The sequence below is a fragment of the Salarias fasciatus genome, chromosome 5 (genome assembly GCF_902148845.1).
Source record: "Salarias fasciatus chromosome 5, fSalaFa1.1, whole genome shotgun sequence".
NCBI classification, from domain to species: Eukaryota; Metazoa; Chordata; class Actinopteri; order Blenniiformes; family Blenniidae; genus Salarias; species Salarias fasciatus.
This window is the reverse complement of record NC_043749.1, coordinates 24,180,132-24,206,215: the sequence shown is the minus strand read 5'-3', so window position 1 is coordinate 24,206,215 and position 26,084 is coordinate 24,180,132. Positions and strand designations below refer to the sequence as shown.

The window sequence follows — 26,084 nt, the reverse complement described above, 5'->3', positions numbered from 1 at the left end:
CAAATATCTTTCCAAAATACAATCGAGAGACTGTATAATTTTTTGGGAAATAACTTGTTATAAAACTTAAAATGAAGCAGGATTGTCTTTAGCTTCATCTCTTCCATTTGATAAGCAGGATTCAGCAGAACATGAAACAATAACTTATGGTAAATGTAATCAAATAATGTGCATGTACTCATGGAGTCTTTTGTTTATTCTAAGATGTGTTTGAAAGGATATTAATGATTAATGATTGACCACAAAAACTATTTTTCCATAAAACTGTGGTCAATTTCGGATCCTCCTCTACTCCTTGTTCACACACAATTGCTCTTCTGTTTATCACAGCAACGCCATCGTCAGGTTTGCAGACGCCACCATCATAGGACTGATCAGACAACATAAATCAGCCTCCCGGGAGGGGGTCCAGCATCTGTGACGATGGTGTCACCACAACCAAAGAGCTGATCATGGACTTCAGGAGATCAAAGCGAACAGAGCACTCCATCCTCTACATTGAAGGAGAGAAGCTCGAGAGGGTGGAGAGCCTCAGGTTCCTTGAGATCCAAATCTCTGCAGACCTCATGGTCCACTCACATCTCCCACCAGGTGGGGAGGACCAAACAGAGACTGTACATCCTCATGAGGCCGTGTCAGGCTCGTCTCCCCCAAAAGCTGCTCACAAGCTCTTGTCGTTCCACCATCGAGAGTCTGACCTCCTGCTGCAGCGGCTCAGCTGCTGTACTGCAGAGGACAGGAAGGACCTGCAGTGGGTGGTGAGAGCAGCAGAGCCGGCCATTAGGACCGCACCACCCCCTTTCAGAGATGTTTACACAGTCAGACTTCAAAGGAAAGCCAGGGGGATCACCAGAGACCCCTCACACCCAGGATACTCTCTGCTCTCCCCCCTCCCCTCAGGTAGACATTACAGGACACTTAGACAAAACCAACAGACTCAAAAACAGCTTTATTGTCACATATCACTGGTCAAGTGTAATATTTATATTTAATATTTATGCTCAACAGCTGTGATCTATACTTGCCCTTTTTGTCTATATTTTGGTTATATATATATTTATTTATATTGCTGTTCATAATTTTGTCTTTTAATGCTGGTAGTGCAGAGTTGTGGTCACGTTGTACAATGAAGTGAACACAGGTTTATACATGTTAAATTTAATGTTTTACTTGTAAAAAAGAAGGGCTGATTTCACTGTCTACAACTTCCCATTTCAAGTCTGAGTCAGGTTAATATAGTCTTAATCTCTAAATATCTGCAAGGGAAGGAAAAGAACCGGCAGTCCCTGCCAACAGAGACTCTCAGAAATAAAGCTGTTATTATGTTAATGACCATGAACAGCCTGTTTCATAAAAAAGTGGGTGTGGTGCATGGGAAAGCAAATAGCTTTAAATAAGGGTATAAACAAACCTCACATACAATGCAACACACTTTGCTTGTGCCAGCTGTTACAGCGGCATTTAATGGCTGGAGAGTTGATTCGAATCTCGTCTCTTTTTTTTTTTTTTTTGTCAGACATAATACTCAGAGGCCAAAAGCATATATGAAACAAACACTGTGAGCTGATCTCTGTTATGTCTGCAGTTTCCTTTCTATGCCACAAAAATACAAAGTTCTTCATCTATGACTGAATTTCAACATGGCTGGATGACAATGACACACATTACCCTGAATAACTGTAATTCTTATATTTACACAGCAAGACATCTTTGATAGCGTTCTGAAGAAGCCGAATCTTCCCCTGTTGGACCGTGTGATTATTACTCCTCCTGTAAAGGCCTTTTAAGTGGATGGTGGTAAAGTTTCCATGGCCGAGTTAGACACAGCTTTTTCACATTACTTACAAATCCACCACGACTTTTATCAGCCGCTCTTTGTGGCCAAGAATTGATGAGCAACATTTGCTCTGGAAATTAGAAAGTTGAATTATAGATTGTAAAGTGAGAGCTGAGCACTTCTCCTGGGCTTCCTCCCAGCTATAACAGTTGTCACAGGCCCACAGTTGCACACAGATTTCCTTTAGATTTTGGTGCGAAAGCAAACAGGGATCTTTTGATAAGGCTTGAAATGCTTTTCACAACGATTATTCCAGTCCTATGCATCAGTTTACAACTCTAGGATACAAAAAGTACATTTTTGAGATGGCAAGATCAAAGTTGTAGCATGCAGCTGAACATCAGAAGAGACAGGAAGTTGCTTGACACTCAGTTGTCAGCAAACTGTGTTGCAATGGTGCATGCACAGATGGGACAGCAGTGCTTTCTCAGAGATAACGCTCCATCAGCAGCACAGAGTGGGCTTTCAGTTCTACTGTAGGTAACACTTCAGTTTCATCCAATTAAAAACAAAGTTAGAATTATGTCAAACTGTCATGCTCACATCCGGAACAGAATGAAGCAGTTTTACTGAATTGAAAAGCGCAAGCATTGTTTTGAGGGTATGTTTCCCACCGTTATCAGTCTCTTCAAAAAAAAGAACTTCATGACATGTTTGCATGCGTGAAGTGGTGATCCATTGGTTCTCACTGTTGCCCTACAGAGTCTGGTTTGACCCAGAGTCTTGGCCTTTCTGAGTTTACATATCCTTGTACTTGTATTGTGAAGAAGTGAATTTTATTTGTGTGAAGGTGAGTTGCTTTATTTGTGTCGCTCCATGTTAGGTCTGTGATTAAAGGCTTTTTCAATGGGTATAGAATGAATGAATGAATGAATGAATGAATGAATGAATGAATGAATGAATGAATGATGGATGGATGGATGGATGGATGGATGGGTAGATGAACAGATTAATGGATATAGTGTGATAAATGAATGAAACAAAGGATGGACTGACCATATAAAACTGAATTGAATTAAGTTCAGTTATATATTATGATGTTTATGTTCAATATGTGATTACTGAAATGAAAGGTAATTATTGTCATATTTTGCACAATTAAATATTTTTACCAGTATCTTCAGGCAAAGGCTGTTTTTATAATTCATTTGGCCAAATATCAACAATATATCTCTTTAAGAAATGCGGGAACAATGGAGCCTCAGAAACGTATCTCAAATAACTTGCTGCAGTCTCACACAGTGTCGTCCAGTCTGTTACATTACGCTCTTTTTTTCATCAGTCTTCCATACAACATTTTTCCAGCTGTAAGATGTTTCTATTCACATCCTGTGAAATCCCACAATTTCCGAATAGAATTAAAATCAGTTTTAACAGCAGGAGTCAGTAACTCTCTCACTCCATTCTCTGATATAATGCAGAATTCATTGTTGATTCAATGGCTGTGGGCTGTCCGCTCCTCACTGCTGTGCGCCAACTTTATGATGCAAGGACACAAAATTATACAAATTTTTTTCTCACCCAGAGATTGAAAAAGAGTTGTGTTCTCTGTTTTGCCAGGCTCAGTGCTTCTTTTCACAGATAGGTTATTTTGTCAAGGTTGCCAGTGACTACACAAACCCTTTTCATGAACCCAGCAAGCACACGAACACATGATGAAACCTGGAAATTCTGTTTTGTATCAGGCTGTTGCTGCTTCCCACTTCTTCTGTCCAACGACCTGTTATCACTTCCAAATGTATCGAAATGCCGTCCACTCCATCCTGTTGCTGCGTCAGCTTTGCATATCTGTCAACTACATTGTCATTTCACAAACTGTCATGGTGGAAACACAAACTTTTCCTGAGAGCCCGATCTTCTATGGCTTCATGCATCTCAAGATCTCAGCAGACGATCACACACACTTTCACACCAGTCATTGAGAGTCCAATTTCTCTAAACACACCTAAACCACACACTAAAAAATGTTGGGTCATTTTGTTAACCCAATCGCTGGGTTATGAAATCAGTATACCCAATTTGGGCTATTATGATACATGGAGTTATTTATTGCAACTCTTGTGTTGGGTTCGAGTCCATCAGACCCAACACAGATTTTTCAACTCAGCACATGGGTTGTTTTGACCACTGTTGGGTTGTCAACAGGTCTGTGTGTCACTTCCGTCTTCTCTCTCTGCAACACAGAAGAACAGAAGAGGTCCTCTGGCTCTCTGATGCAGTACAGGTTTGTGCTTACATTAAATATCTAATTCACACGACTGTGCGGCGTCACGTCATGTGAATTAGATATACAATGTAAATCAGCATGTCATCATGTAATGTCAGCCACAGAAAAATATGCTTGAGCGAGCGCCCTCCATGTAGTTAGCGTTAACCAAATAGCTAGCTAATGTGTGTAGCTCGCTAGCTACACTATGTATAACGTTTGCATTACTAGCTCTTGGGACGGCTGTGGTTTAGTGGGGAGCGCAGTCGTCTTACAATCGGGAGGTTGTTGGTTCGACTCCTGTCTCCCCCTGTCTGTATGTAGCAACCCCCCAGCTATGGGTCAAATGGCACCATTACCTTGTGGTTGTCATGGGAGTGACAAAGGCTACAGAAAAATCCAGAGTGGAGCCCTGAAGGTAGTTGGTCCTCAGGTTGTGGCACCTTCTGGAAACTCCTGGCTAAGCTGGTACCAACTGTAAGAGCCTGTCCCTTCCACTGGACATGACCAGTGAGGCTGAGAAGGGGGATCTGTTGGTTGTATTATTTTTATCTATGAATCAAAATTTTTGGAAGACTTAACCAATGTGTTTAGTTGCATTAACACAGAATTGTAGTTAATTTGACCCAGAGTTTGGGCACATTCAACCAATATATATGGTAAAATTGACCCAGGGCTGAAATTAATTTGATGCAACAGTTGGGTTAAAAATGAGCACAATATTCAACCCAGTCATATGGTAGAATCAACCCGCACTAAAACTGATTTGACCCAATGATTGGATTAAATCTGTGAACCCATCTGTTGGGTTAAAAAGACCAACCCATTTTGTTGGGTAAAAATAACTATGGTTGGGCTGGTCCAATATTGATTAAGTGTTGGGTAAAAAACTAAGCCAATTTGGGTTGTTTTTTACCATTCATTTTTTAGGGTGCAGGCTACCCTCAGAAAATCTGACTGGTTTAAGGAGAACATACAAACCATTCCTGAAATTTAAAACCTGATGAAATTCTAGGATTTGCATCCTTCACTCAATGAAAATTGATCAAAATTTCAAAAGGTATTGATGATCTTACCTATATTCTGTATCTATAGATAGAACACCCATGGACCTATCACGATCCAGAATGTAAACATGTTCAATGTTTTTGCGAAAGTAACAAATGTGTTGCTGTAGAAATTCCTCCCTGCCCATTAGCGCCTTGTTTGTCTGCAGATGCCCTGGTGCAGGGATCACTGTTTGGCTCGTGTCAAACTCGCTCAATCCCATTTTTCCCCGCGTCTGTCCCGTCAGCTTCGATGACACAAGGTTCACTTGTAATAAAACTAACATGTGTCAGGATAAAGACATCATCAGTGTTATTCATTATTACATCTGTCACATGTCTAAAAATTTCAGTTTATTGTAAGATATGAAATTATTTAAATGCCTCCATGTTGGGATAGTGCTCAGCGAAAATGCCCCTAGTTTGACCTGTTTCAGATGAATTTACATGTTATCCCTGTGTATGTCAGTTTTCTCCTGTGTGTCGGTGTGTGTGAGGTCTGTTTCTCATTTCCCCACTCCCAATTATGAATTGTGGACACAGACGGAGCAAACTGCAAAGGATGATCTTTGTTTGCGATTATTCACAACAGAATTGTGCGTATTTCTCTGTCCAAACAGACTGATTGTATAGTGATGGCAGTATCTTGATACCACACTACAATCAATACTCATTACCACCCAACTCCTGTGCTGTGCTTTCAAGCTTCAGTTTTTTAATGTTCTTGGAACAGAGCAATCAAAACTCCAATTACTCACAAACTGCTCGTGTGTTCCTTGAGCTGCTAGACAACATATCTGTTATTGGCCGGGGTTTTCATTTCACTTCACACAGAAGAATCTTAAATCATGCGTGAAAAGAAAAAGTGGGGGAGAGAACAGGGAGGGTGGTGGGGGAGGAGTCTCGCATTGACTTTCACATCCATTCAGCCTTTTCTGCGGCAGGGTAGAACTTGCAGGGTGAGAGAGAGAGAGGGAGAGAGAGAGAGAGAGAGAGAGAGAGAGAGAGAGAGAGAGAGAGAGAGAGAGAGAGAGAGAGAGAGAGAGAGAGAGAGAGAGAGAGAGAGAGAGAGAGAGAGAGAGAGAGAGAGAGAGAGAGAGAGAGGGGCAGACTGAACTGTGCAAAAGGAGCTCAGCGCTATTATCACTGGGGCTGCCATAGCTGCTCCCTGCACAGATTACCCGAGGCTGTGTGAAATGTGCATCAAGCAGGGATCGTTTGCGCTGAGGAGTGTTGCTGTAGAGGAGTGGCCGCTCACGGAGAGCATTATGCACTTTTAGATCGACGCAGCAGCGCAGCGACGGCGAGGCGCGCGCACGAACCCCGACGCTGCGTTTTTAATCTGCCAACTTGTGTCAGGCGGGCGATGATTCGCATCTGATTGTTGCTCAACTATCCGGAGAGGACTGCGGACCGGGTGTTTCTGCGTTGTGGCCGATCGTCGCCGGAGGATTGCACAGTCCGTTCCCCCAAAATGTCATCTCAGGCGAAAGTCAAGAAGGACAAAGAGATTATCGCCGAATATGAGACCCAAGTGAAAGGTTGGTAACGTGCAGGCCCGATCTTATTGTTATTCACTGTGTGGAGCCACTATTGCGTAACTTTACCAAAAGCTTTATATGGTGGTGGGCTGGGACACATTTTCTTTAGTTCATTTCATCTGTTTTTTTTTTGTTTTTTTTTCCTTCTGAAATGACTCATGGCATTTTCCCCGAATTCCATCTCTCCTGTTGGGATGAGGTTGGTGCGTAAATTTAGAGATGCAGTAACGAGGATGTAACTTGGTGGAACCGGTTCCTCTGAGCCCTGCATGTGTGGCCATGTCAGCTGCTGGGGCTCCACGCATTGTTCCAACGTGCACGTTGTATTTCTGGGATTATTTTCTGAGTACATATCCTTTTCCAACAGGTACCCTGAACGCAGGGGTGTCAAACATGTGGCATGTGGGCCAAAAACGCATGACCAGAGGGTGCAATCCGGCCCAGGCTTGACCTTGTAAAAAGTATCATTTCAAAGACATTCATTTGATTTATTTCAACATGAATAACTGTTGTTTCTGATCCATTCAGGGAGGATCACACCGTTTTAGGAACAGTAGTAGACATAACACCACAAACTCAGATATTAGTAAAAGAATCATTATCAAAGACCTTGAATAACAATAAAGCACAATTATTATTATAATTTTGGATGTAAGAAACTTCAAAGCTTAGATTGGTCACATTTCCCTCTGTTTTTCACCAAGAGGCATCAAAATAAAAAAAAAAACATCATCTTGGAATTGCACTTCATTTACTTACACATGTTCATGGTTTGAGTAAAATATTTAATCAGATGCTTCGATCATATTTGCTTCAGAAAAACAATTGAAACATTTGACCTTGTCAATATTTATTTATTTATTTATGAGTTATTTTGCTCTCATGTCACTGGTCCCTTTGGGCCCACTCAGGATCATTATGCCCCCCCCTTCACTAAAATACTGTCACTCCCCAGCTCTGACACACACCTGAAGGCGTTTTCACTGATAATGTCATGAAAAATCAAAGGTGAAACTTAAACATGTTGATTCCTGATGTCATTTTCTGGACAGCATGTGTTGTAATGAGTATTTTCCCAACACTCCAGGACAAAGTGCAATAGGAAAAAAAGACTGAATGCTTGAGAAGGTCACATAGCCAACAGTTCAGAAAGTCCATCAATAATGTATGCTGTCTGTATGAATTATGAACCATGAAAGGATTTCACTGTCTGCCGCTAAATATGTGACTGGATAAACCACCCAGAGAGCGGGGAGAGAATCAGGAACACTGATGCTGTATTGGAACAGACAGTCCACGGTGGAGATGGGTGGGCTTTCTTCTCAGCGACGGCTTGGGACAGTGTCACAACGTAACAGTTTCGTTTGTCGCCTCTCCACTGTGTGGGTTGATACAGACTCGGTGAAAAGATTATCTAACTAAAGTTTTTTTTATTTTTCAGTGTTTGAAGTTTTTCTTTGATTGATGCATAATTTTTGGGGATTTTATTGCTCAGCGTAATGATATACTGATGAATGAAAGGTTTTTAAGATTGTTCATTGTTTAAGATGATGATTGGCTTCAGTCTAACATAACTCAGGTCAAGTCGAGTGGAAATGGAGATTGCACGTGTTGAAATATGAGGCTATAGATGAGACACTTAATGCACTTAATGGTGGAAGCCATGTTGACAAATCTCTTCTGTCAGTCTGGCGCTCATTCAGCGGTTTGACATGAGGAAATCTTTGAGGAAAAATTTTTGATTTGAACTTACTTTAATGGACTGTAGTTACTGAAGGCTATAATCAAGCGTGATGCTCCAGTAGAAGCAGGCTAAGCCAAGTTATCCACATACTGAATATGTTCCTTCACAGTCTCTTAAAAAAACCTCTCAGCAGTGCCACACGGCCACAGCTTCCAACCCGTGGAAACTGATGATGTCCATATTTTAGCACTATGCCAGTTGTAGGTGTTTGTCAATAATGTCCACATTCTGTTAAGATTCATTAGCGCAAGCAAGTGCTGCTGTTTGAGTTTATATTTAATCTTATCTTAATTGTCCAAATGTTCTATTTAAGTTACAACTTAAGTAGCACCGTCTTCTGATCTACAGTTTCTTGAGTTTTGTTGACATTACGGCCCTAATAAGATCAGTGCCACTATCAGATCCATGCAGCGAGCGATTGCCAGCAGATAGCTTAACTTTGCTCAGCACCAGACTGCAAGCAGATGGAAACAGATAACCTCGACAGCCATCTGTTTTCCTCAAGTTTTCAGACTGGTTATTTTTACCCCTTCATAGTTTTGTGAATTACAAACAACTGTAGATACAATGCACATCTCTTTATGCAGTGTCTCTTTATTACTTTGAGGAATTCCCTCTGTGTCGGCGTACGTGTTCACTTTCCCTGAGTGGACTGAAGGTCAAGAGAACTCTGACCTTGTCTATTTTTAGTAACACAGTATGTTTGGAGCTAGTTGTCTTCACATGTACCTTAAATACTCATCGCAACTCTCAAATGGACTGGTCAGATATTGTTGGTCGAAGTCAACGTCTCTTTTTGTCAAGAAAGTGTCTCATATAACCACATACCCACAGCTGCTTAAAGACTTTTCAATATTCAAAGCTTCATATCACATTATAATCAGTTCTTGATGTATGTATGATGTGTGTCTGATATGTTCCATGATTTTTATGTTTTGCTTCTCAGGCGTTGCTGCTGTTGCGTGCCCATTCAGTTAAGAGCTTGTTATGTGTTTGGAATGACAAGCATTTATAGTGTTTTGCTGCATGAGGTGTTGCTAAATTCTGATTGTCACTCTCTTTGTTGACCTGTTTGACTCCTTCGTTGTCTTTTGCGAGCTTGTTTTGTGGTTTGCACATCCGTGAGAGAGCCATCACAGTTTCATTTCTCATCTCAGTTTCAAGAAAATCTCTTAAGCTGACATCTTAAGCTCATTTGCAAACTGGGTTTAGAAAGGTTTGAAGCTATGGCGGCTTTATTCTGACACTGACACTGGTCTCCAATAATGCTGACTTGCTGACTGTACAGCAGTTCAATCAGGCCTGCTGCACTTTGGTATTTTTCAACATGCCACATTCCAGAAAACAGTGATGAGGTCTCATTGACATTCTGCCAGTCTTCTAATGTTGCTACGACTGAGCGAGTGGAACAAAGGACCTGTACATGATAATTTACTGATGATTTATGAAGTGTTTCTGTTTTGTTTGACCTAAACCCTCTTCGGATTAACTAATGTTTTTCCTTCTCAAGTGTGCAGCTGACCAGCCCGAGGTGTCTCTGTGCTCTCTGCTGATCTGAAACCAAAACAAAACTAAATGAGGGGATGCCCCTTATCATGCGTCACACTGTACTTCTTGCCCTGAGCCACATTTTCTTTAATGCAATTTGATATGTTTGGAACCTTACGTAGAAATTGCTGTAATAGGCGCGTTACAGTTCCTTAACATGAAATGCCATTCACCAGGGAATGAAGGGCTTTACGGAATGTGTGTGCTGTTCGCCATGCCTTCATGTGGACAATGTAGTTATTTGTTGTCGCACAGACTGTCCCGTCAAGCAGCATCTCACCAGAGACACTCCTACCGCCACTCCATTCACTGCAGATATGCAGTCCATGGAGAGCATGCAGACACACCCCACTGTGGGTTTTCAGCGTAATGAAAGAATGCTTCGACTGATACTGTCGTGAAATGTCAGGGCTGCATTTCAACAGTGAAGCAATATCTTTATTTCCTGTGTCTTTGTAACGTGTGACACACCGTCAGTTGCTCTGCGGTCAGATGTGTGCGCACAGTTCAGTGTTGCATTGTTTTTTAAGAGAAAACCGCTCGGGAGTTTTGGGATGCCCAAGTACTGATGCCTTTCCCTGTTAGGAATATTTATATGAAATGAGAGAGGGAAAAATGTGAACTCAAGCAAAAAGACTACAAAGGCATACCATAGCCATTACTGCATTCAGAAGACAAGTGTTCACAGAACACAGCCTTGATTTGTAACAAATTATGTCAACGTGTCAGTCTGGGTTAGCCCCCATGTGACTAGCCACGCATAGCTAACGTGCAGACACAGCCTCCGAGGCTGCTGCTGGCCATTGCAGTGGCTGCGCCGGGCTAGCTTGAGCAGGTTACTGTGGTGACAGCGACTCCTCGCTGTGTGAGATTCGTGCTGCAGCGACGCAGGAGTGTAACTGGCAAAGCTGCGAGGCTACGACAGTGACCAATATTTATCCCCCGTCCGCCCAGCCGTTCATTAAGTCGTCCGTCAGAAAGTGGAGCCGCCACAGACATGTGGTGTTTCTACTTGGCCTGGAAAACCCTCTGTGACCTGAAGGTAACTGGGGGTTTTCAGTCACGCCGAACAGCAGGCGAGTCATTTTCTCCAGACGATAAACATGCACGAGCGAACAGTATGCGTGGTGGTAAACTGCTGGAGTTGTTTTATTTAGCTGAGGATTGCGCTGTGTTTTCTTGCCATATTATTATGTTTGAATGGTAATGAATGTATATTTTCTCTCTGATATATTCTTTGCTCTGCTTCCATGTTAACCCCATCTCTATGGAAACCTTTAATTCATGCTGAAAATGCTGATTAAATCACAGGTTCTTAATAATATAAATTGGGAGAAAAATAACATTAGAGATGTCTAAAATTTAATTAGTGAATTTCCACAAGCTTTTGCGTGTGGAGCATTTTCTTCATTTTGGCTGCTCACTGTTCTCAGCCACTCAGCGCGTGAGTCAGTTTTTCACCGCTCTTATGTCGTCAATAAAGAGGTCGAAAAGTCAAAGATCGCATTTGGCTTTTGAGTCTTTTTCTTGGTATATGCAGTAATTGACTTGCACTCCTCACGCCAGCTTCTTTGCAATTCTGCATTACTCTGCAGCGGCTTGAATCATTCATCGAATGTAGTGCAGTATTGCACAGTCCCTAGTAACAGTTTAAGATCTAAAAATAACTTCCTCACAGGAGAGTGAATGCAAACACACTATGAGCCTATTTGAAGTTGCCTTTATAAATTTATGGAGCGAATTCAATTCAGAGCTTCTCATTACGTTGTCTGATGGCTGTTGTTTTTTTTTATAATTTTTTTTTAGAGAGAGTCACTGTATAATTAAAGTTATTCAATTCACAGAGGTCGATGATTCACTGGTCACCAATTCAAACAGGGTGGATCACAATCCGCCCTATTTTAAGGTAGATCGCTGCCTCATTGTTCATCACAGGCTGTCGATTGCGTATTTTTGAAGCAGAGAGTAAGTTGCCCTTGTCCTTGGGCATTATGCTAAACAGACTGACTGCTGCGACTGTCAGAACAGGGAACTGGCCTGCTCTCATTGAAATGCCTCCAGAGGCATGTAACCAGGCAACTGGGCAACTGTGGGGACCACGAGGGGTACATCGACAGATAGCAAGGGACTACATATTTACTCTGCCTTTGTCTCACGGGCTCATTCATGTTTTCACTCACACTCTCAGTCCCAGATACTGTGGGAGGCGTTTCTGAAATCCTTCATTGGAGATGAAGAAACAGCATTTAGAGGTGAACAAAAGGGCATTTCTTCTAATGGGCAATCTTTTCCATTGATAAATCCTCACAGAGTTCCTTTCAGTACAAAGCAACCACATGCATGGTTGTCATACTCTGTCATCGTGGAAACTTCAGCCATCGCAAAGTTGCTCAGTTGCTTCTTACAAAGAAGACAATTTTCTGATGGGAGCAGCTTCAGTTTCGAATTTGTTCACTGGGGTTGTGCCTTTTTCAGCAGACATAACAGAAACTGTGGTTACACGGATCATAAGTAATCAGATTAAATGCTGATCTGATTGAAATTGTGTGATGCAGCATTCTGGTTAGATTGATCCTATCCAGTTGAAATTATGACTGAAATTATAAATGGTACTGCAGGTCGCTTTCTGCTGTTGGACGTTTGGATTCTTGTCCGTTCCTTATTTCGACCAGTGGCGCTTCAGTAGCTGGGATTGGCTCCAGCACCCCCGCGACTCTTAACAGGATCAAGCGAAATGAATGACTGAATGAATACAAACATGCACATTAATACGATCAGTTTGTTAAGTGTTCATGTGAGCGAGACAATCTGATCTCTCCATCAGTAAGAATTCAGAGTGACAGAAAGAGAGAGCATGTGAAGACATCGACTGAGAAGCAGGACTGAGCAGCTCGTGGCAGCAGGATGCTGCAGTGAAGGCTCGCGACCCTACAGCGAGCAAAAATGATATTCACACCAAATCCACGCTGTGAGAGCGAGCTTATGAAAACACACGCCAAAATCTTTCTGAAGAAAAACACATTCAAAATGCAGTCTATGATTAAGATTCAAGTTATTGATTATACATATTTAACTGTTTTTTTGTAAGTAATAACAGTAAATATGAATATAATTAGTATGTACTTGTTTCTTTGCACAAAATATATGAAAAATGAATATTTACTGTTGACAGATTGTATCTGTAAACCATGGTGAACAAACTGTATATACTTAAAAAACAACATGGATTTTATTTTTTTCCATAACAAATCCTCCTGGGAATATTTTACTCATGCATCTTATTAAATTTACCATAATCTTAATTACCTTAAAAACTGGTCAGGAATGTTTCTGCTTGTGTCGCCGTGCTCTGGCTGTACCAGGATATTCGGGCTGTATTTCAGTCAGCGCGGGGCTCGGACATGATATGTGCTCGGCATTCAGCAGCCTCTTAGCCTGTGGATTTACGGCTGCATCGCAATAAACAGTATATGGATGGCATAGAATGTGATTTGTGTCCCTTTTCAGTGTTAATGGGAGGTTGTAAATGTGATGTTATTACTATGTAGGATGTTTTTATTAGCACAGACTCCAGAAGTGTTTAACATCAACACAGCTGTGGTCTTTTGGTACTTTTACAAAAATCAGTCTTTAGGAATTTTGGATTTTCAAGGTATGGGCAACAGCAACAACGAAAACAACACCATAAAACTCTACTCTAACTTTATGAGTAGGTAAATAATTAGGCCTAAAGACGCTGCCAATTCACTACACGCAGGTCTCTAAATCAACTACTCTTTCAAAATTTTACCTGAAATATAATTTCTTCTCTTTCTCCCAATATAAAGAGGAGCAAAACATTTTTTCCAGCCGTCATTTGCAGAGGCCAGAGTAATCTCGTAATCGAAAGAATGCTTGCAGTTTGTTTTTTCAAGACAAACTTCTCTGAAGGCTCGCTCAGCACAATGCATTTTGAGAAGCTGACCTATTTTATATTTTCCGTGCTGTCTGCTGCAATCATCAGACATGCATCTCATATGCACGTGTGCTACCCCAGCATTTAGGCACTCCCCCCCCTTCCCACACACACACACACACACACACACACACACACACACACACACACACACACACAGAGCAGAGAAATGCACTTTGACATCCAGTTTTATCCAATTATGATGACTTTGTGCTTTTATTAGTGCGTGTTCTGGCCTGACCGTGTCCACATGTAATTGTGATTACACGCTTTGCTCAATACAAAGACGATGCTGACCTGCACCACAGTTGGCAAGAAGAAGAAGTGAGGCGCAGCTTGAAAGCCCACCACCACAGACACCTTTTTTTTTTTTTTTTTTTTTTTTTTTTTTTTCTGAAGATAAGTCTTTCTTTTTGATTTGCAGAGATCCGGAACCAGCTGGTGGAGCAGTTTCGGTGTCTGGAGCAGCAGTCTGAGTCCCGGCTGCAGCTGCTGCAGGACCTGCAGGAGTTCTTCCGGCGGAAGGCCGAGCTCCAGCTGGAGTATTCCAGAGGTCTGGATAAGCTGGCTGAGCGCTACTCCTCCAAGATCCGCACCTCCAGAGAGCACCAGCACTTCAAGTGAGTCCCGATAAAGTCTGCTTGGCGGTGTGGTATAAATGTGCCAGACAGGTAAATAACAGCTACATATTTCTTACTGATCACTGAGAGCGCACTCACACATGAAAACAGACACAGAGAAAGGATCAACGGCAGAAAGGAGAAGAAGGATGAAAGCAGACGAAATGACCTGAAATGAAGCCGGGGCCAAGGAAGCTTGTGGCCTCAGGCGACTGTGTTTCTCCCAACTAGGTCAGACTCTTTATCCACCCCCTGTCTTTTCTCCGCGGCTGTCATTTCATTTACAATCTCAAACAACTTCTCACCAAACTGCACCCCAGATACCCACATCTTCTCCGCCAGACAGAAAATAAATCAGGAGTTTCATTTCGCAACCTGAAGAAACAAACAGTAGGAGCTGTTTTGCTCGGACTGGCTTCATTTGTCCTGGCTGTCTGTGTGTGGGTGATCAGTGTTCAGGAAGCAAACAGGCCCAGCAGCATGTTGGGAGACTGCCGCCTCGGTGTATGTCCACATCGGCCCGCAGCACATTGTGGCGTTCGCATTGTGGGTTAATTGCGTGCGCTGCTCATGTCCGTGAGGTTGATTGAGCTTACTAAATATGAGGAGCGACTTGAATTCATTATTTGATGGATGCGTATTTGCTTTTCAAACGGCGGATTTGTGTATTAACAGGTTACAGATGACTGAAGCCGTGAGACTGGAACAGTAAAATCTTCAGCCAATTTACATGAAAATAGAATTCAGGAAAATGACACAACTAAAACTAGATCAAAGCTAAATTGAGGAATTAAAAGAAAAAAAATACACCGATAGAATGCAATCGCTCAAATGTATATGCACCACGATGGTATTGGGCAGTAGTACAGGCAAAAATTCATAGTAGTACACTCATTCATGTGACCTGGCTGTGTCAGTCAGGCGGAACAAACACGTTGGTTTATTCAGGAGAGGTCTTCCCTTCTCTCTTTCAGTCCCTCCAACCAATTGGATATAAAGTTTAATCATGTCAGAGAGCTCCTGTCACTGGGACATTGATAAATGGAGCATTCCCTCAAAGGAAGACCCGGCGAAAAAAAAAAAAAAACTCTCACATTGCATGACTTTTCCCTTCACCCCACTGTCCCAGATTCTCCCCCCGTCACATTAAATGGACGTCATTATATCTGTCTGTCAGACGCTATGGCCATACTCGCATAGACTGAACTGGACTGACGAAGTCTTCATCATTAATATGACTGTTTGGCTCCTCTGCTGCAGTTTCAGGATGAGCTCTGCACTATTTCACTTACATTTAGATTTTTTTAGCACTGAAACCTCAGTGCCCTCTTTTTTTTTCTTATCGCTGGTCTTTTCAGATTTGAATTTCTTGTGTGGCGTTTAATGAAATAGCTGTCAGAGAACATTTATCAGAGCCTCCTGTCGTCGCAGTTTGAAACCTGTTCGGTTACGTTTGTGAAGATGGCTGATGTTGAACAGGTTGTGCAGTCAGTCCGTGAAGAATATGCCTGAATCGTGAGTGAACGAGAGTTTAGCTGAGAGTTGCATTTTTGCAGACGCCGAGTCCTTGTTGTGAGAGAGGGATTGTTGTACTTTTTGTTGGCTGTCAAGCACAAAACCTCCTTCTGTCATCCTGTGCGAGCAGCTCGGCGTCGGCTCCTCTGTCTTATAAACACTACTGTCTCATTCTTATTCAGGAGCAGCAAGCAGCCAAAGTTTTCCAGTCAGCTTGTCGGCATCCCGTGTCCGGGATCAAACACCTGCTCTGCTTGAAAGACGGGTCGATGGTGATAGCTTGTTCGTGCTCTCTCTCTCTCTTTTTTTTTTTTTTCAAAGAGTTACAGGATGAAAGGAAAAGGAAAAAGAAGATGCTGAGACCCGGCACTCTGGATTACCTTTAGCATCACACAAGAACCCGTCTTCAAACAACTCAATCTGAAAAGTTCCAGCTTTCTGCTGCTTTTCCATCACACACACACAAAAACAGAAGAACTGAATCTAACGTTTAAACTTTTATATACACCCTTTAAGGAATAACATCAAGACCACTGACAGATGAAGTGAATAAAGCTTGTCATCTTTTTACCATGGGAACTATCAGCGAGACATGATAGGAAGCAAGTGGGGCTGTGCAGTATGTTATCGCGATATCAACATACAGAATATACTGAATTGTGATAAAATCATGCCGTATAAATTGAAAATGACAGAATTTCAAATACTAAAGAAAATTGTAATTAATAACAATTGTTTGATTTTTTTTTTCAGAAACTGTTATTATCTTTTATACTTATATCTTTTTGTTATTATTCTTTTACATATACCTGGTGGACACAGTTTAGAAGTCATAGACACAAAGATACAAGAAATGCAACCAAAGACAATAAAATCAAGAGGCTGATTTTTTTTCACTGAAACATTGCTGGTGGTAACTGTGTGAAAATAATGGAGGGAAAAAAGCAACAATAGTGCATTCACAACTGTTAAAAATGAAAGGTAATCATGAAGGCACTGTTATTCAGAAGTAAACCCCCCAAAAAAACCCAGCTTGAAACACAGAGAACATAATATCATCTATGTTCACAGTAAATCTAATGGAACACATTTCAACATCACATGTTGGCCTGATATCGTGCTGCCTGAGCAGCAAGTTCACTTTCTGTCCTCAGACTTAATGTGTTCGAAGAACAGATAAATCAGCGACCAGATATGGATCTAGGATTATGTCAGAAGGTTCCCAAAACTGCAGCGTTTGTGGGGAATTCCTGCTCTGCAGTGTGGTCAGTGTCTATTAAAAATGCATAAGCGATGACCGGCTCATAGGCAGCCGAGTCTCAGTGCACCGGCCCCGTGGTCTCATCCAAGAGACGAGCTGCTGCAGCTCAGATTGCTGTGGTGATTAATGCTCATTCTGATTTAAAGAAAAAAAAAACAAAATCACCGTACAGAGTGCAGTACAGTTTTTTGCATATGGGGCTGCAGACCTGAGTCCACACTCACAGCAAGTGTACCACTAATGGGCACGTGACAGGGGAAGCAACTTGAGCCTACTGACAGTGTTTTGCTGGAAACCCTTGCATCCTTCCATCCATGTACGTGACACTTTGACACATATCCGACCGAGCCAGGGACACTCCTTCATAGGAATGATCTTCCCTGATGGAAGTGGCCTGTTGTAGCGGCACTCTGCTCCCTGTCAAAAGCAAAGATTGTTCAGGAACGATTGGAAGAACACCACAACCATTTTAAGATGTTGACTTCTGCCGGTTGACTCGGATCTCAATCCAAATGAGCATCTGTGGGATGTGCTGGACAGACAGTACGGTCCATGCAGCCCCCGCCTCACAGCTCACACATGCTTAATGGATGTGCCGATAAAATCTTGCTGCCATATACCACAGTACACCTTTAGAAGTGTGATAGATTAGAAGTCTAGTAGAGTCCATGTGTCGACTGGTGTCAGGGTTGTGTTGGCTGAACAGTAGGAACTTAAACAATATAGGAAGGAGACACACACGTTCATTTTATTTGATTGATTTTTGGATGTTTTGTAAGAAAACAGGATGTATGCTGCGCCACACTCTTACTTTGTTCTTCTTCTACACAAACAGATTCGCTGAGAACTCTGTAACCTGTTTTGTGCCGACTGCCACAAAACTTTGATCAGGTCCATCCTCCGAGAGAAGTTTTTCTGCTTTCATTTTCTTTTTGAAGTGAATTTCAGCTCTCTCTTTCTTTTTGGACTTGAGTGAAGTGCACTCAAGTACAATCTTCAAGTCCAATCTTCCAAACTAAGATTCAACTCAAAAATAGCTCTTCTTTTATCTTGTATGTCTTGTTGGAAACCTGCAGATTGGTTTTTAAATCACACACAGTGCAACAAGAAGACAATAAAGTGCTGTGGAATCATTAATTGATTCTGATTATATAGACGATAAGTAGTCCAGACATGCTTCTAAAGGATTTTAATTATTTTACTGAACTCCCCACTTTATTAGCTGCAGTTTTTCAAATCGGCTGTTTGGGGTTTAAGATAGGGAGATGTTGAATGAGCCATTTGGAAGTCACAGCCAGTTAAAGTGGCGTAGGTATAAAATGATAGCGTTCTCATTGTACAGCCAATTACTCAGCTCCTGCTTGTGTGATGAGATGAAAAGTTCTGTGGTTGCAAATCAGCAGAGATGACTATCTAGGTCTGAAATGCCTCTTGAATGTCATTTTCCCATCAACAAGGACATGCAGTGTTCAGCTCATTCATCAGAATCTTACTTCTCACTCTCTCACACAGTATTACAATTTAATAGATCTTTAATTTAGTTAATTGTTTCATATAAGCTAATAATAAGCTGTGTTTATATGCACTTACATTCCAGTTCTACAGGAATAAGTCCCAAAACCTGAAATAATTTGCATTCAGTTGTTTGAATGAGTTTGTGGCCGGACGCTCGAAATAACATCTGTGGGTCTGTACTAGATTTTCATGATTTATCGCAGAACGTAAAACACAACATTAAATGCCCCACTGACAATACGTCACCCGAGTAAATACACACCAGACACTTTTACAGCCTCATTGTCCTCAGACCTGCGCTTTTATAAACTGCTCTTACTCAAACCTAGAGTGGAGTGATCACTCCGTAGTGCTTTATAGGTCAAGCTGCAGTAAAAACGGCTCAATACTCAAAACCAGAGCAAACCTTAGGAACTTTTCAGCGTTGCTGTGGTTGTCATGATTGTGCATTTGTTACATCCAGGAACTCTGTTTCACATTCAAACATCACAAAAAGGGTTAGATTGTGAAGATGATCTTACATGTGCCTTATATCTTTTTATATTTGGACTTTGCTCTTCCAAGAACAATAGAAAAGTCTGTGTGGTTTCCAGTTGGGGGTTCAGGGTGATGCTAACTGATTGGTTGATGTACAAAACTATTGTCAATACAGTACTGAGTAGTAAAAGGTTGAACTGCTCTCTAAAGACAAAACAACAACAAGAGAAACAAACTCTTTGCTGTGAGGATAACTGAACTCACATGGTCTCCTGAGCTGAGAGGCAGCTGGAACGCTCTCTACGTGTGTGTCAGAAAACGTGTGTGTGAATTTATGTTGCAGCAAATGCATGTATTTTTTCCATTCGAGTTGGGGAATCCAATATAAATCCCTCCGCCTTGATCCGAATCATTAAATCGCTGACTGAATTGAATCGTCTGGTTTTCTTTCCGTTGCAGAAAAGACCAGAATCTCCTGTCCACCGTGAACTGCTGGTATTTGGTCCTGGACCAGACCAGACGGGAAAGCAGAGACCACGCCACTCTCAGCGACATCTACAACAACAACGTCATTGTGCGCCTGGCGCACGTGGGCGAGGATGTCATCAGACTGTTCAAAAAGGTCAGAATTCAAATCAAATGGATGAGGGCAAAGTATCGCTGACCGCTGCTAACGCACACGGTCACAGAGCTCATCTGCTCCGCGCGCACGACCGAGGCTCGCAGCCGAGGACGTGATGTGAGACGACTGCCATTTGCAGAACCAGGACCTATATATTCACACATACAGCGTAATGCACTGCAGTCCCCCAACAAAATCTGTCATTTTCTGCTTCACCTGAGACCATATTGATTAGATGTATCATTTCATTGGTCCTGTTTATGTGGAGATTAAAAAATCTGATCATTATCTTTCATATTTCTGGACTTATCAGATTGTTCAAGTGATTATGGAAGAAGAATTATGAGATGTATTGGAGTGTATTAGACAACGACAGTTATCTGAATAGGAGAGCTCTGATTAACGCACTAACATTTATCCCTAATACTGCGATGTCTTTTTGTATGTATATGTTAAGAATCTGACTGCATTTCATTCTTTTGTATCTGTGAATTTGATTAAAAAAACAGTATAGAAAGTGGAGGTGTTGTCACAGAAGAGGAAAACTTTTCCACCAGCCTCTTTTTTCATTAATCATAGTCCTGAAATGCATGTTAATACATCAGATCCACCTATTACAATTATCTAACAACTTCCATTTATTAAATGTTCATTTCAGCAGGCTCAGAGTCAAATTGTTTGCTCAGCTCAACTCTCTTCTTTACTAACATCACTTCGCTCTCTCACTAACTGTGTTACACCAGAACTTCATAATAATTAGGTCTCATCATCGAATTATGTTTTATCTCAAGCTGTTGTTCTTAGCTGTGCTGTTGTGTTACCTAACGGATACACATGAACGGTAAGGAGAGTGGCAGGCCGCCCGTGAACCAGCCGGCTCTGGGCATCCCGTTCAGTATGAGGAATCGACGGTAATTTATACCCTCCGGAGGTCTACTCACTGTCTCGATGAGAGCCGTAATGAGGACGGGATGGCTCCCGACCAACAAATGAAGGGCTAATAACTGCCTCCGGAAAATATTTGTTTGTGCAAGGTTTGCCCAATTCGTGATAAAGTTCTCCAAAATAATAATCCTGTTAAGCCTGCCGGTTCAGCTGCAGTGCAGGCGCTCCATTAATTAATTACACATGCGGGGAAAGGAATGAGTCGACTCTGGCGTTCGTTAAGACAAAGTTTAGAAGTACTGAATGTGCTAAAGCGTAATTCATGACAGATGTGAAAACGCAAGGTTGCTTTTTTGACAAGTGGTTCCGGAGAAGTGACAGAAAAACAGGATTGATTGGGGGAAGCGTCGCTCCACATCCCCTCAATAGGCTTTCCAGTCACTCTCCACTGGCACCGTCCCTCCTCCTGGGCTATAAGTCCTATTGTGGGACATGTCCAATTCATCATAAGCTCTCATCCTCTGTAACTGAGCTGAAACTGTGACTCGGCTCCCTGGTAAATATTCTGCAGCTACTGCACTGTTCTATTTCTGTCTTCATGTGCACTCTGGGCATTGTATTAGATCTTTTCTGGTGGAGAGTAATGACAGCATTTCAATGCTGGCTGACATGCGAAAATAAAACTGGCTCGCAGCTTTCAAGTTTTTTTATAAGTGAGAAAGCAGTTTTTATGAATAACCCAGTTCCTTGTCTTAGATGTTTGGATACCTGTCCTCATTTGTCCTCTACATGTGTTTAACCATTTCCTTTCCCCCCCCCCATCTCTTTTGCAGAGTAAAGACATTGGAGTGCAGATGCATGAAGAGTTGGTGAAAGTCACTAATGAACTTTACACAGTGAGTCACACACACGCAAAACACACGTCCTATCTTACCCATCTCTGTGGTCTGTGCAGTGCTGCCTGTTTGAGTCTTTCCCCGCATCGCCCGTGTCTTTTCCACACCTGAGTTCCTCACCTGTGAAGCAGCTGGCCTGACACTGCATGCTGCAGATATGCCTTATCAGCAGCGCAGCTTTTCAGCAGGTCACTCCTTCATTCTCCCGAGGTCGTGAGAGGAAATTTACATGATCCCTCCCGCTGTGAATCTTTACCTCATTTGAAGGAGAGAGCGTTCTTGCCTCAAGCTGTGCTTCAGGCACACTCAGCAGCCGTTGCTGCAGAGGAGCACACAGCTCCCATGAGCCTCTGCAACATTTTCAGTCCATTGTAACTGTAATCAGAATTGTGGTATCGGCTGCTCTGGTGTCTAGTATTTGCTGCATGTGAGGCATTAAGCACTCAGATCCGGTCTGAATGCTGCTGCAGACGGAAAACATCTGTGTTCAGTGATGCTGCGTCTTCATTTGGCCAAACAGGATGAAGTGATGCAGCGATACCGTCTGCCGAATGTGGGACACAGACTAACAAACACATCAGGGAGACAGATTTATTCTGGGACTTTTTGCAGAGTGATATCGTGAGCTGTTACTGTCATTGAACAGCTTCAGACGAGGATCACGAGAGTCAAATGTAGAAATTCTTACCCCACTAAAACAAATTGTTGAAAGAACAGAAATATTTTTTTTTTGTAAAGCAAGCCGTGTATAAACCTTGTCACAATGTTCATCCTCCATGTTGGAATTTTTTTATATAAATTTCTAGAACTCCATTTTCATTCAGTTTGGGCTGTGTAAGCTGAGTCACACCCACATTTTGTTTTACATAATCTTCATTTCAACATACTTGGAATAACTTTTAAAAAAAATCCATCACTCTTGAATGTTATTTTATGCAGATTGAAAAACTCCACCTTTGGCTTCTTGCTGCACATTTAATCATAGTCATTATTGAGTTGTTACTTCAGGTGATCAATCAAAGATAATTAAAGCCATTGGGCAAGATTAGGTCCCCTAGTTAAGACTCATTTTTCACGATCCTGCAATAATTGAGTCTGACCTCAAAATGTTGTTGAACCAACATGCGCCAGTCTCCATCAGACTTGTAGATTTGGAAAATTACTTGACTTGGAAAATTATTAAAGGCTTTGTTTTGATAAACCTGCAGTGGAGAAGATTAGTAGCACAGTCTATACACATCATTTTTATAAATTTACAGAGATAGAGTTTGACTTCTATCAAAGATACGATAGCGACACCAGAAAACTAATAAATAATCAGTTATCAGACACGATCGCTGCATTCCAGAAGACACCAGTGAATATTCAGAAAGTCACAAACTGTGCAGAAAAACTGGTTGGACATAAACCACCGAACAAATATTCTCTCAAGAAACATAATCCGGCACGCATAACATTACTGCTCTCCTGATATTGATTTTTCCTTTCCCTGATTCATGCATTATTAAATGCCTGTCTGCAGCTCCCACACAGCACAAGCGAGAGCAGGAGTCACTTCAACTTTGACGCTGATAAAGTTATCGAGCTTAAACAAAACCTGCGTCTAACTCGGTTATTTTCCCAACCAATCTGTTGAATACTGTTTCACGCGGCTGCTCGTCTCGGTCGGTTGCTGACTTTTGCAGAAAGCAAGTATTTTGTTGCAGAGAAAGCTGCTCGCTGTCGCTTTGTAGCCTTCTTCCTCCCCTGCTGATCGATCCCACTGTCCTTTAGACGTCCACCTCGGTCAGGGTTGCTAGGAAACCGGAACTTGAGACTCAGTGATGGAGAAGAAGATGTTGTGTGTATTTGTATTGTAGATTCAAATGTTTGCTCAAGGGTCCTTTTTCAACATAAAGGAGACTTGAGAGTTCGAAAAGGAGTTTTTTTTTTTTTTTTTAACATAGTATTTTGTTGTTGTTGTTGCTGCTATTTTATGTTATTTTGCAGCAGTGAAAACAACCTTAGACACACCTGGCACAATACTTTCCTTTCAGTGAATAAGGCTGAGTGGAAACCTGACACTCCCATAGATACAATGCTTTCTCTTCACTCCCAAATGATGAGGAGAAAAATACTCTGAGGCAAAATGGGTTCATTAGTAACTTGTCCTGTCTTGATCATGTGCTTATGTAACCATTAACCTGCAAGTTTCACTCAGCAGCAGCGCGATACATCGACAGAACTAACTCCTCTCCTTTTTTTCATTATTTATGTGGAAAACGTCGGATTTTATTACTGAAAGCGCCTCCTGGTTGAAAGAACAAGAATTGATTCCAAAATGTTGTTAAACTCAACACTGAACCTCTTGTCAAACACAGAGCGAGTTATTCATCCGACACAGCAGGACTCACAACTACATGACCTGAAACTGACTTGGTTGTAATTGTATGAATTTAACTGAAATATGATCAAATTAGATTGAACAGGATTTAGATTTCAAATCATTTTTCCCCATCATCAAACTATTGCAGGTAAAAGATAGAAAACATATTAATACATTGATGGTGACTTCAACATCACGCTTCTCTACCATAAGGTTGAAGGAATGCCATATTTTGAACTGAAGACAAATCAACTTTTCTGATTATTTATTGGAGACTTTCTCTAGTCACAAAACTGTCATTACTAACATTTACATTATTACTTTATATATCCCAGAAAACATACCTGATGGGGTTTTTTTTCATGTTAATTGAGCTGTGATAAATGTTTAAGTCAGTGCCAACTTGTTTTGTTGTTTGTTCTATGCTCTTAACACGATGTAAATCATAATCTGGTTACATTCTGCTGATACAAATGTGTGAAAATGCACCTGTGATCTTGACAAGTGTTTCCAACAAGGCGCAGAGATTTCATTATCTATTTGTCAATAAAATAATGACAGAAAGAAATAGCGGCTACATTTTGGTTGCCTTACACCCAAATAATGCTACTATGTTATTTATTTATAATTGCAGTTAACTGAGACCAGGGCAACCCATTTGATTCATGCATCAGACTTTGTTCACTGTTGAATTACACAATGTTTCCTTCAGACGGTGTAAATGGAGTCCGAGATGCCCCGTCACCGTCACTGAGCTGGATCTTTACGTTTGATTTGCTTTCTCCCAGGTGATGAAGACGTACCACATGTACCACACTGAGAGTCTCAGTGCTGAGAGCAAGCTGAAGGAGGCGGAGAAGCAGGAAGAGAAGCACATCGGCAAGGCTAATGACATTAGCAGTAGCCTGCTGCGATACGGTCATGATGAACGACCGCAGAGACGAAGCTCTGTGAAGAAGATGGAGAAAATGAAGGAGAAGGTCTGCAAGACATGACATGCCCACATGAGGAAATGTGCATTATAGGCAATATGTCTACACTCAACAAATGATCTGCAAATGCATTTGTAATCAGATTCTTGGATTTTGTCAATCTCTGTGTGTAGAAAGGAAGTTTAGAAATGTAATTACAATAAGCCAGTCTCTACTCTGTGACCAGTACTTGATACATGCAGCATATTGACATATTACGTAAGATAAAATCAGTTTAATGCAGTAAAGCATTCTTTCAGCACATTAGGAAGCCATTCCCTGCTCAGCTTTGATGAAACTCGTCTTCTTTCTTCTTGCTTCTCCTCAGAGACAAGCCAAGTACTCTGAAAACAAGCTGAAATGCACAAAGGCCCGGAATGACTATCTTCTCAATCTGGCAGCTACCAATGCCCTGGTGGCCAAATACTACATCCATGATGTCTCAGACATGATAGATGTGAGTTATTCAACTTGCGTCAGCCAGATCCAGAAATCAACATGTTGACAGAGCGCTCCGGTTTTGTTCTGGTGTTTTTCTCACAGCGGCTGATTTGTAATTGTTTCCCTGCAGTGTTGTGACCTGGGCTACCATGCAAGCCTGGCACGCACCATGAGAACCTACCTGTCAGCAGAATACAGTCTGGAAACCTCTCGCCACGAGGGGCTGGACCTGCTGGAGGGAGCGGTGGACGCCATGGACATCAGGGGAGACAAGCTGAAGTTCATGGACACACACTGCCAGATCTTCTGTCCTCCGGCACGTTTCGACTATCAGCCGCACATGGGGGATGAGGTGAGCGGCTTCAGAGGGGACGGGGATGTAAAAGCGGTTTCTGTGCATCTCGTAGGGCTAAATATATTTGTCACAGCCCATCGAATCGCCCCTCTCTCTCTGAATGCCAGGTGTGTCAGGTGAGCGCGCAGCAGCCTGTGCAGACGGAGCTCTTGATGCGGTACCACCAGCTGCAGTCACGCCTGGCCACACTGAAGATAGAAAATGAGGAGGTGAGAGGAAGTGTATTAGAAAAGTAGCCTCTGTCAGCGGTTCAATTCACGCCAAAGAAAATCCACAGCAAGCGC

The 26,084-nt window shown here is 41.9% G+C and overlaps 1 protein-coding gene across 2 annotated transcripts in view; it reads left to right on the top strand.

Moving 5' to 3' along the window:
* The first annotated feature begins 6,197 nt into the window (after positions 1-6,197).
* The window catches only part of LOC115388380 (SLIT-ROBO Rho GTPase-activating protein 3-like), a 34,286-nt gene continuing 14,399 nt past the window's right edge, over positions 6,198-26,084 (top strand). For both annotated transcript variants that reach the window (XM_030091495.1, XM_030091494.1), the window contains exons 1-8: positions 6,198-6,630; positions 14,302-14,497; positions 19,725-19,887; positions 21,606-21,668; positions 24,822-25,013; positions 25,333-25,461; positions 25,576-25,797; positions 25,908-26,009. In XM_030091495.1, coding sequence (XP_029947355.1) covers positions 6,564-6,630; positions 14,302-14,497; positions 19,725-19,887; positions 21,606-21,668; positions 24,822-25,013; positions 25,333-25,461; positions 25,576-25,797; positions 25,908-26,009 — 1,134 coding nt within the window. In that variant the 5' untranslated portion in view covers positions 6,198-6,563. The remainder of the gene's footprint in view (positions 6,631-14,301; positions 14,498-19,724; positions 19,888-21,605; positions 21,669-24,821; positions 25,014-25,332; positions 25,462-25,575; positions 25,798-25,907; positions 26,010-26,084) is intronic.